The sequence below is a fragment of the Haliotis rufescens genome, unplaced genomic scaffold (genome assembly GCF_023055435.1).
Source record: "Haliotis rufescens isolate VD_foot unplaced genomic scaffold, xgHalRufe1.0.p SCAF_2, whole genome shotgun sequence".
Taxonomy (NCBI): Eukaryota; Metazoa; Mollusca; class Gastropoda; order Lepetellida; family Haliotidae; genus Haliotis; species Haliotis rufescens.
Window position 1 is genome coordinate 9,732,763 of NW_025963890.1, and position 12,857 is coordinate 9,745,619.

Below are 12,857 nucleotides of genomic sequence, written 5' to 3' on the forward strand. Positions count from 1 at the left end.
TGGCACATGGCAAGATAACTCTCTGTAGTATTCGCACAGCTGCAATTGGGTTCAACCCACCGAAATACAAGCCATTGTTATGATTTACATTAATAAGTCTTTTCAGTTTTTCACATGCAATACGCGAGCGTTCGAGTGTTGAGATACTGTCACTAAGGCATACACCAGCATACGTAACAAAATGTTTGTGTGGCAATTCTATCTTTCCACAGGAAACATGAGGGTCGGGTACATTATATTTACAATGCAAAAATACTACGACTGCACTTTTATTCACATTATAAACCAGACGCCATCTACACGCATAATTGTTAGCAATATCTAGCAGGTTTTGCAGTGCTGATGGAGAGCTACTGACAATGGTTGTATCGTCTGCTAGCAGTTGACCTGGATAGTGACCCCAAGGTAAGCGGAGGCCGTAGCCAGAGCAATCAAGCTTGCAAATGAGATCATTGATATACACTGTGAAGAGCCAGGCCGATAATACATGTCCTTGACCAACACCTTGATAGATGGAAAATACATCTGAGTTGTAGCCTGCGTATGTAACATATGATTGCATGGACGAGTAGGCATTACGCAAAAGACGCCATGTTTTACCAGTTATACCCATGTCATATAACTTAACGAATAAGCCATCAAGCCATACTCTATCAAATGCCTTTGCGTTATCAAGAAATGCACAATAAACAACTGATTTTCTTTCTGTATAGTATGCAATGTTTTCGAGGAGGCTGAAGCAGGCTGTTTCAGCCCCTGCATTTTCGCGAAATCCGAATTGTAACGGATGCGGAAAAACACACTTTCTGTTTACCCACTTTTCAATTCTGAAGAGCAGGAGGCGTTCAAAAAGCTTACTGAGGACAGATGTTAAGGTAATCCCTCTGTAATTGTTTGGGTCAGCCTTGCTCTTACCATGACCTTTGTGAATTGGTAAGATCTTGCCTACGTGATAAGAAGATGGTATATGTTCATATTTAATTATAGCATTGAACATTGTAGTTAAATGGCCAAATAATGATCTACCTGCAAATTGGTCGTTAATGTGATACAGGGTGTCTTCATTCTGTCTATCAAGCCATGTTTCACACACAAACATTAGATCATCGTGGTCTAATCTGGAAGACAGTTCATGCTCGCTTTTAACGATGCCTCGTATATTCCATGTTGCAAGTCTGCTTATGAGCATTATTAGAAGTAATGGTAGCATCACTTGAAGTTTAATACATTTCCCCATAATTATTTATTGCTATGGAATGTGCGTGATTTTTCCACACTGAGGCGACACACTGATTGATATTGTGTAAGTCGGATTATATCCCTGCCATTGTTTCAGTAGGGAGATCTTGTGGATTATTACACCCCTCTCCTTGGCATAGTTAGTAATGGCATCTTGGACAATATCAAACGACTGTTTCGCACAAACATATGACAATACAAATCGTTTAGTTCTGGTACGTGATGCCCCCGAGAATGCACGTTTCCATTCTTGGGAGAAGTTAACTGTGCGCTGTTCATTGGTGTCGATGTGTTCCTCAATGGACTGGTTATCCTTTGTTATCTGCAGGGTGTCGGCCTGCCTGGTCTGTGGGGGTTGAGTGACACGCTTGGCTTGAGCTGAGGCCTGGATCGGGGGACACTGGCTGTGGGCTGGTGCGTGGGGTGATGGAGACAGGCGCTCAGCGGGGGCGTGGATGTCAACAGTTATCTCCCTTTCATGGCGGGATATTCGAGTTTCTGGTGGACTCTTGACAGCTTCTGAGTAGAGAAGCTTATCCCTCGTATTCATGCAGTCTATTTTACCATCGATTGCGCTTGTTCGCTTGTTGATTGATGACATTGTCTCGCACAGCTTGTCTTTCAGTAAGATATTTTCACAGCTTTTGTCCTTCAGTTCACGTTTTAGTGATGTAATCTCACTGCTCTGTCGTTCAAGACTGGAGGTCAACTTCTGCACTTCTACTGCATAGGTTTTGACTTCGTTATTTTTCTCATCCCATGCTGTTATTAGTTGTCTCATATCACTCTCATACCTCTCTTGAAAATCTTGTAGTTTGCCATTAACACACTTCATCTGTTCTTTCAGATCATCATGAAACATAATAAGTTTGCTCACAATGTCACACATTACATCATTATTTGACCGATCATCACACACACTATCGTTGCCGACAAGGTGTTCTCCGCTTATACTTTTAGAGCGTACATGATGTTTCACACGACTGAGGACTTCATTTTGAACATGTCCAGGGATACATCTTTTGATATATTTGTACAATAGATAGATGTCAGATGCATACTTCTGGGAAACCTTTTGTCCACCACGATGCACACGTCTTGCAAGTATACCTTCTGGAAAATCACTATTTTCTTTCTTTGCAATATCGTAGAGTGAGAATCTGACGTCACTTAAGTATTTTTCATCATTTTTGTAAGCATTAATTCATGTATCCCCCCAGTCATGTATCCCTTCTCCCCCCATTCATGTATTACTCCATTTCAGCAATTAGACTTCAAACAGTACAAATACTAGAAGTGATACACAATAAGAAAGAGAGTCTGACAAGACTAAAATAATTTTCATTCTTTTTTATATCTGCACTCACATTAAGAAAAGCTACAGTGCTTTGAAAATTACCGTATTCAACGTAATAAGCGCCCACGGCAATATTTGCTAATATATTGGCTAGAGAACAATCCCAATTAGTACCCCTTCCGATTGTTCAATGTACACAAGACTTATTTATTTGTGTATAATACGTGTGTTATATGCATCCTTAATTATGGGAAATTAAATTCTGGAAAAATATATCTGTCGATATATCTGTTGTATATAAACATTTCAGGCTGTCAGCACAAACCACGAAATTTACGATCTTTCATGTCTGCTGTTTTTCACCAAAATAATATTCTAATAAGAGCCCCCTATTTCTAATTTTGAGAGCGCCCTGGGCGCTTATTATGTCGAATACGGTACTCTGTATGTTTCTTGATTTCAGAGAGAAATGTGGACAATTGAACCCAGAATTGTAGACTTTTCAGCATGTTCGACACTGGAAATGATATGGCTATCCACTTGCTAAAGGTCTCCAAAAGTCCTCACTCAAAAAACAATTTTGTTTGGTTTTGTTTTATTACCATACTTATATCCAGTATATCATAACTCTGTTGACGGTTCACATTGGTCACAACTGTGATATATAATATAATAGGTCATAACTGTAATATATCTGATATAGATATATAATGTATATTGAGAATGACATATAATGAAATATCTTAAACTGACAATTCCACTAACTAGATATACCAATACTCTGGTTATTATATTTGGTATTAATAAATGCTAATTATTGGAAAATGTCTAGACTTAGACAATATCATGAATATAGTGTTTATATCTTGTAAATTGCTCTGGTACTGCTCTGGTTTTAAAATGGTGACATGAATATCTCAATATGTTGGAGAGTCTTATGTGTGAGTTAAAGTTTTCACTTAAAAACAATTTTTTTGATTTGGATACAGTTATCTTTGTGAGTTAAACTTGCAAGGTGTAGTCTGTCAAATGTACACCTTTTCATTTTAAGTAACACTTACATCTTCATGATCTTGAACCTGATACGTTTTCACAAGAACCCATACCCAATATGACACTGCCTGCAACGAACTGGCATCCTGATCTGCACATGCTCAGGTCATTTATGGAAGGTGTATGCATGTTGACAGTGAAATTCTAACAAATTAAATAGTGAATTTTAACAACATTCAGCAATATTCCAGCTGTATCCTCACTGCCTCTAAGTAAGCAGACAAACCATTGACCCAAACTAATAGATGGGAGCATTCTATGGATGGGGATTCCACAGGTCATACAGGTTGTGTCATGGCTACCTGTAACTATGTAAGCAGACAAACCATTGACCCAAACTAATAGATGTGAGCTTTCTATGGATGGGGATTCCACAGGTGATACAGGCTGTGTCATGTTAGGGTTTGGTTCTTGTACGCCTAGTGTTTGACAGATTTTTGTTACACACTGCAAGTTTCTCTGTGACCGTTTTGATTACAGACTATCAGAAAAGGCAATGTTTAAGGCTACTCAACTGTTGCAGGTCACTTTGATGGCAAGGCAATGCCGTCCGCGGGGACGCTGCCGTTCCTGCAGTCGTTCCTCTGTACCTTCAACAACACATGCCACCAATCGGTCACTGCGGACGAGAGGGCAGGAACAGTGGACAGCTTCAACTCCTCTACGTATGTTCACATCATAGGATGTTAAGCTTAAGGGTTCACTGACCTCTGACAATTCACAGGGACTGCAAGTTGCCTTTGTTTGGTTTGGTTAATCCTTAGATGGATGATTTTTGGGTATCTCAACTGATCATTCCTCTCTTGCTGTGCTGTCACTTGCATATTGTGTAACATACACTTCACCCCACTTCAGACTGGATTTAGATTGAATAATTACCCCAGACACAAGAAATACTACCACTAATTATACCTGTAATAAATTCATTAACTGAGCATCAAGTGAATGATCACAAATACACAGGTGTTGGGTTATACCAGGAGTGAGTGAGTGAGTATGGTTTTACGCCGCTTTTAGCAATATTCCAGCAATATCACGGCGGGGGACACCAGAAATGGGCTTCACACATTGTACCCATGTTGGGAATCCAACCCGGGTCTTCGGCGTGAAGAGCGAACGCTTTAACCACCAGGCTACCCAACCGCCCCGGTTATACCAGGAAACATGGATGACAGCAAGGGAGTAGTGATCGTATTATCCAATCAATCCGAAATCCGAAAATGCTTTCACCACAGGGTTACCTTTTTTTGTTCAACTATAATCATCATGGGTATATCCAAATAACCACCAATGAGTTTGAGCCGTTCTTTTTGTCTGTTTAGGTTGAAAAAATCAGGGATGTGAAATCTCCGCGGAAACGCGGAAAATCGCGTTTTTTAAAAAATCATCTTCCGCGTAAAAATTTAATAAAAATTAAAAAAAAAACACTCCGAAAAGTATGATCGAAAACCGGACAATTCCCGCGGATTGTCCTGTTTTCGATCAGAGCTTTCACCAGCATAGGTTTTCGGACATCATACGTTTTCTGTCACGAATACTTGCACTATAACGTGGGGTGTGGCGTCACACAGGCTTGTTTTTAAGATAAAGTTGTCTTTTAGCCTGTAAGTGAATGAGATGTTTTACAGTTGTTCATGTGATAACCGAGAAAACTATGAATGTTTCTTCAGCGTCCAAAACCCCATGTCATGGGGATATATGTTGTATTAATGTCTTATGTTTGCAATGGAGTTTTGTTTTTTTCATCAAAAGGTAAGTACAAGGTAATGTTTTTCAATATGCTTCAACATGGGGAAAGGGTCAGACATTGCACGCTTGTGACAGTTGTCCTTGTGTCTGGGGGATGGGGGTTGAAGTTTATGGCAGTATTGCTCCCAGACCTGGCGGGTAGCCAGGTGCGCGAAAGCTATGCCCAATTTTTTAAAAGTACTGATTTAACTTCGAAATTTTACTGCATCTGCCATCTTGTTTATTTGACTTATTGACTTTTGCCATTGACTTATTACATTTCTTGGTGTGAATGTTGTCCAAACTGCACGAAATTGCTTAAAATGCAATCAAATGTTTTTAAAATTTCTGGGGCGGGTTGCACCCAGACCCCCCTAGACTTTTCCTCTTTTTTCGGGAAAACCTGCTCACATCCCTGAAAAATAAATTCTACCATGAATTTGGAATTTACTTGATTCTGATTGGTTAATCAGAGGCTATTAAATCACAATAAACCCCCTCTGATTGAAACAGCTGGTTTGAAGGCTGCATCACTGCGGAAGCTAATATTCATAGAAAAGTACTATTTTCAGTCATTGTCGGTAGGCATATTTAAATAACTATATCTACAATTACAGGTTACAAAATGCACAGATGCGGTTACTACAATATTCAAGGGATGTGTGGCAATACATTTCTTGAAGAAAAACACGACAGAAATCAACAAAGGGAATGTATTTACGTTTTAGAGGCAACAGAGAGCTTGAAATTTTGGCGCTTTTCTATATACGACTGTGACATCATATCTTTTGCGTCACAATGAGCGATATGACATCATAATGGTGACGTGCGATGTAGAGCAAAAGCCTTGCAAAGTTTGCTTTGTTTTCTTAAGGGATGCCCGCCTCATGTTAGCCTACCAAGTTGCCGTGCTTATATGCTTTCAATACCTGTCATATGTTCGAGTAAAGTATTACGGTGTAAACAAACTGCTTGAGTATATACAGCACCATATTTTGTTCGGTGATTCCATAATTCAGATAGATAACCCACTCAAAACACTGAACTCAGCCCATGCCGCTTCACTCAGTATATTTGCTAACACCAAAATGTTCGCATTTTATTTAGTCATGGTAGAATGGAGATAAACATACTGTGTTTTCTAATGTAGAGCTAGGTTACCTGTAGATTTAACCCCGCTAAAGTGAACATTTGAAGCCTCAATACGGTAAGCCCAGTTTTTTGTCTCACTCAGTTGCGTTACCGAGCAAATCGACTCGCGACAGTTAGTGAGCCCTAGTGGGCAGTGTAAGCCAGGAAGAAGCCAGAGATTAGTGCCCCTTTAACAGTGAAAAAATCAAGGGGCCCTTAATGACCTTACATTGATTACCATGTTGACTGCAGGAGACAGGCAAACAAAAGGGGAGGTAACTCTCTCAGATGCAGAGTACAAAGTAGTTTCGGCTTTAAGTATTATTTCAATTGAGTTAAATCACATGTTATTTCACACAGAGCAATATAAAATTATTTATATAATAATATGATATTTCACCATGTTCACCACAAAATACAAAAAGTAAAGTTTTGAGGCCCAAATACTTAAGCAGAAAATCTCAACACTAGCATATCTCCCTTCATTTATAAGAAGTGTCTATTCATCAGTAGTAGTCATAGCATGTAGGCATGTGATTTGTTCACCATATAAACCAATTTATGTATAGTTGTTTAGAATTGCATGTCTTACAAAATAACTCGAAATGACTCAATTTCATGAACTGGTTTTTAGGCAAGTGTGACAGGTGTGTTAGAAAAACAGTATGAGTATAATATAACAACATTTTTCTCCAGTATATCCAAACTGCTTGAGGACATAGAGAAGGTTCTGGCCAACAATACAGAGAGAGAGGAAATATTTGATCTCATCAATGACCTGGAAAATCTACAACAGCTTCAAGACATTGTCTGGAATGGGACATCTGTAGGTAGGTGCTCTGTGAGGAGAATAGGGTGGTTGGTATTGTGGATTAAATGTTAAAGCGTCTGTCTTCAGTACTATGGTCTGTGAGAGGAGAATAGAGTGGGTGGTATTGTGGATTAAAGTGTGGATCATCAACACTACTAAGAGTCATTACTAAGACAATATAGGGGAAATTTTAATTCCAATTTGGTAATATTTACTGACATTTGCAGAATATTAGCCTCTGAGTAGGCCCAGCTAAGTTCCGGGCAAGATAGTAAAATCATGTTGATTAAAGTGTGGATCATCAACACTACTAAGAGTCATTACTAAGACAATAAAGGGGAATTTTTAATTCCAATTTGGTAATATTTGCAGAATATTAGCCTCTGAGTAGGCCCAGCTAAGTTCCGGGCAAAATAGTAAAATCATAAACTTTGACATTTTGTATCTTTTAAAGACAATATTTAACATGCAAACATCTAAAATGAGGTTACTGTCATCTGCAATACAAACACAACAACTGACATTGCAACAGAAACAGGCCTTTGAACCTTGTCTGTTATCAAAACTATGGTTTGAAAGGTGACACAGCTTTGTGGTTTATTTTGTTTAGTTGAACTAATCAATCACTGATGAAATGGAATCACTGGAATGTCCATCGTGAGCATGTAAAGATGTAGTGTCATGTTCGTATGTGTCTTGTTGTCAGGGTCTCTCCGACTAGGAAACTTGCTGGTGGATCCTGAGCAGCTCCGGCAACAGATCGCAGCCCAGAATATCAACCTGACTGAGGGTGCACTGAATTCCCTCCTCAACGCCTCGCTGTCCATTCGCAATGTAAGCAGACTAGATTACCTTCTTCCTTTAACGAGACCCTGTTCCTGTTCCACAAAATGATCTTAGCACAAGATTGTCATTCCGTTCATGTCGTACAATCATAGCACTAAGATTGCTTTGTGGAATTTTGAATGAGTCAATATCAGGAGCTCATGGTTGTTGGTTCAAAATCCCATATTCATGCTCGTTATCAATAGGAGGCGGTGGGGTAGCCTTGTGGTTAAAGCTTTCACTCGTCACGCTGAGGACCCGAGTTTGATTCCCCACATTGGTGCAATGTGTGAAGCCATACTTGTGTTCCTCTCAGTGGGAATTCCAGATTAGAATTGGTCCCCAGGAAGATATGCTGGTCGTATGAGGCGACTAAATGGATCCAGTGGTCTGACTTGGTTGTTTGTGTGTCATCGTACCCTTGCGGTGTGGATCGTTGCCCCCAATATCAGTCACTGGATTGTCTGGTCAGGACTCGATTATTTACAGGCATCATAGAGCTGGAATATTGCTGAATGACGTTAAACAGCAACCAGCAAAACTTGTGTTCCAACGACCTACCCAACTTTAGGCTTTGGTACCCTAATGTGTTCGCTTGTAATTTGGAAGTCTTGGGATTTGATTTTCCCACATGGGTACAATGTGTGAAGCCACTTCTAGGTGTCCCTGCTGAGATGTAGCTGGAATAATGCTAAAAGTGGACTAATCTCACTTTCTCCCTTCAGGATTTCCCCCTCCTTTAACCAACACTGTGTGATATGACTGAAATACTGTTCCAACTGACCTTCTTAGTTCTTTATAAGGAGATTGAAACCATGCTGTGTGATTTCATTCCAAACTGTTCTCTTTCTCAGCTGGTGAGCAACGTAACAAGTGGTGAAATATCACCCTTGATGAATCTGGGGGTATTCCTCAAGGAGCTAGAATTGCCAGACAACGCCTCCAACTTCAATTCAAATCTGGACCAGTTACGAACCAACGTGTGCAACAACAGCCTCCTGGAGAGGTACTTCCAGTTTGGTAGTCCAGCAGATGCACGGAATGTGCAGGACCAGTTGTGTAACCTGAACATCACTGAAGCCGTGGAGCTGTACCGGGACTTCCGCGACGACATCAACGTCAACCAGGTCGTCAATGAGGTGGGTGGTTGTGATTGCATATCACTTGACATCTTCACTGTGGGTTTATCTTTTGTTCCTCCGTTGGATCAGTCCTGGGGCCCGTTTCACACAGCGTAATAGACCCGTGAAGATCCGGGCTAGAACAGGTCTTCAGCAACCCATGCTTGCCGTAAAAGGCAACTATGCTTGTCGTGAGAGGCGACAAACGGGATCGGGTGGTCAGGCTTGCTGACTTGGTTGATGCATGCCATCCCAGTTGCGTGGATCGATGCTCATGATACTGGATTGTCTGGTCCAGACTCGATTATTTACAGACCGCCATCATATAGCTGGAATATCGCAGAGTGCAGCGTTAAACAACAAACAAACAAAGCAAAATTATGCTACGACTATCATATCTCCTGTACTGTAACACAGACATATATGATAGTCGTAGCTCTATGATCGCATTGTGAACAAGCTCCTTGTTCTTAGAACTCCATGTTGTTTGAGAGCAGACTGATGAGGGTCCGGTGGTTCTTATGTGTGACCTTGACAGTTGTATGCCAATGTTCCCAACAACCTTGATTGTTGTACATGCTTTGAACCACTTGTTTTTCTACGAGTCTCCGGGTGGCCCTGTACTTTAGGTTTCATAATTTGTTGTATAGTGTTGAGGCCCTAATGCATGCCAAAAACATATGATCATGGGTTCGAAAAAGCATATCAAACACGAACAGTATAAAGAACCTACTTGAGAGAGTCTCACTAACATGTGTCTTCATGTTCCAGGTGTCGGAGTATGTGTTCCAGAACACAGGCGTCAGACCCAACTTTGATATGGCATCCTACACAAGACTACTGAGACTATTTCGAGATGTAAGTGCTTCAGATATTCTTCATCCTTGGTGTGTTTGCAGGGCTTTAACAAATTTCAGTAAACCACAGGACTTTTTGGCAAAATTCATGCAGCCTTTGGCCTTGAAGGGTGATTTGGTCCATGAATGTCCATGAATTGTGCTTACCGGGTAATAATTCTGTCATTAAACATTCCCAGATTGGAAATGAAATCGGGGTGACTTTATCACTGATAACAGGATCAGTCAAGGTATATGCTTTCTGACTCAATATATGTCATTGCATTGACACTGATAACAGGATCAGTCAAGGTATATGCTTTCTGACTCAATATATGTCATTGCATTGACACTCAGAGTTTTAGAAAATAAGAATTAAGAAATAGTCCAATTTTGACCAAAATATATAACTTTTTCCCGGAATATGCCAATCTAAGGTAGTTATTTTGAAATCCTGGATTAATCCCTGATTTGTAGCATGAAACGTATGGTCATGGGTTCAAATCTCAGGTTCGCCCTGATAATGTTTCTTGGTTTGTCAGCACTCATTCTCATTGTTTTACCAAAGTTGTAAACTTCCAAGACTGCGTCACATCAGACTTTCATCCCAAGTTCACACAGTCAAGCTAACACTGTGGTTTAACCAACATATTGTTCAGAAGGTGTTAAACCAGACTCACTCACTCATTCTTATCACTGTCAAATAACCACATCCCAGGTGAATGACCTAAGCAGTCTGCAAGCTCTCCAGAAGGACCTGATTGACTTGCGAGACGAAATGCAGGATGCCCAGCAGGCCAGCGGGCCTCGCAACGTGACCCGGGACCTCAGCAGGCTCATCTGTGGCCGACCTAATGCCTTCTTACAGATCAACCCAAGCAACAAAAACCTGTTCAGTGGGGAGAGCGGTTCAGGGCGGGTTGATATGAAGGAGTCTGAGGAGGAAAAGAAGAAGAGAGAGAAGGAAAGAGAGGATGAGTTGAAAGAGTTCTGTGAGTATGATTTACTTTGATGGGATGCACACATGTATTGATGTCTCTAGTAAGACTGGTAGACCAGTGGTGTAGACTATGGGGTAAAGCGATAGCTCGTTGTGCCGAAGCCACCGGTTCCATTCCATATTTCAAGTGTCCCCTGCCATCATGTTGAAATAATATTGCTAAAAGCGGCTTGAAACCCAACTCACTCACTCACTCACTCACTCACTCACTCACTCACTCACTCACTCACTCACTCACTCACTCACTCACTCACTCACTCACTCACTCACTCACTCACTCACTCACTCACTCAGGAAAATAATTTTTGTTTAACCCCCTTGATGCCAGAGGGACATATATGTCCTTCCTCTACAACCCTCACTTTGAAGTCGAATAAAATTCAACATACATCATGCACACTAATACACATCACAGTTTTGAATAAGTTGGGAGATTCCCTGTTCTGTGATATTATTCATTGGCTTTTTAGGCCAAGCAAAAGTACAAAAAATGACCTCTGAAAATTAGGTACTTCGTAAATGTCGCCATTTTTTACACATTACTAAATCACCACTCGCCGCGTTATTTACAGCATGTTCTGGAATCTAAATTTCGGATATTTACTCCGAGAAATGAATTTCAAAAATAGCATATTAGTGATCACGGGTATCTGTCCTTTATGAAATCACCAATGATCATTCAAAAACGTCTCCGATAACCCTAGAATCGTTTCGAATGTTTTGGAAAATACGCAAACACGAACGCCGAAGTGAACTTTCCGCCATATTGGATAGTGTTTACAAAATCACGTTTCAGGTACACCGGTTATGAGGCGCCTGTAACTTCCCGTATATTCCAAACTTTGCTGCGATACACACATCCTTGAATTCCTCATACATTTTAGAATCGAATGAACAATGGTCTTTGTCACCAATACGAAGTGGCTGGATGAAATCAAGCAATATAAGTCAGGTGTGAAAACGAACGCTGTGCTCGAAACACTGCACTTGTTTGAAGTGTAAACAAAGCAAAATACAGATTTTACACACTGTAGCATTTTCTCCTATTTTGAGCTATCCATTCGTCTATTCGTTCAAAATATTGGCTCAACATTTGCAGAACAGTCATGGGAAGAGAATCGTAGGAAGAAATAGGGAATTTAAAATAGATACATTGACAACTTCTGTTGAAAATACCAAATCAATGCAAAGTTACCGTCCTGTGTGACGCCATGACTGACGCAAAATCACGCACAACGACAACGGTATTTATCGGAATTTCTGACTATTTCGGTTTGTTTCAATGAAAATTATAACAACAAATAACAGTACATAGATTGTCAGAATGTTTCTGATTACTTACATGTCACATTTATGTAAATACGATCCCTGAATCAACGAAAGTCCCCTCGTAAAATCCCGCGTACTGTTGACAGTGAACACGCCATTTTGTAAAAGTCGGTCACAGGTAGTGATGTCATACGTCAACATTGTTGTACATATTTGGTAATTTCTTTGCGGTGAAGGTCTTTGAATGAGAGTGCACACGATCATTGTACCATGCTGTTTACAGTTTCAGTTATGATGCAGATTTTGCATATCTTTTGTACATTTTTTCACACAATTAGATTCTTATTTCACTTTGGACATTTGTCAATGTTCAAAATGATATCATACGTAAATATCGGCCACAACATGTATGAAGGAACCTTGATAATCTCCTGTTTGTTTGAACATTGTTTACATAACAATTGATAGGTTTTTAGTGTCGCATACGATATTTCTTTCCTTTGGACAAGTGTTACAAGAAGTGTAAATGTAACTGCAGCATGTACGC

General features: G+C 40.2%; 1 protein-coding gene across 5 annotated transcripts in view; it reads left to right on the forward strand.

Moving 5' to 3' along the window:
• Window positions 1–12,857, forward strand: part of LOC124136169 (phospholipid-transporting ATPase ABCA1-like) — a 90,663-nt gene that overhangs the window by 21,235 nt on the left and 56,571 nt on the right. For all 5 annotated transcript variants that reach the window (XM_048399618.1, XM_048399621.1, XM_048399619.1 and 2 more), the window contains exons 4-9: window positions 4,113–4,254; window positions 7,145–7,278; window positions 7,966–8,093; window positions 8,939–9,223; window positions 9,977–10,063; window positions 10,760–11,033. In XM_048399618.1, the coding sequence (XP_048255575.1) occupies window positions 4,113–4,254; window positions 7,145–7,278; window positions 7,966–8,093; window positions 8,939–9,223; window positions 9,977–10,063; window positions 10,760–11,033 (1,050 nt within the window). The remainder of the gene's footprint in view (window positions 1–4,112; window positions 4,255–7,144; window positions 7,279–7,965; window positions 8,094–8,938; window positions 9,224–9,976; window positions 10,064–10,759; window positions 11,034–12,857) is intronic.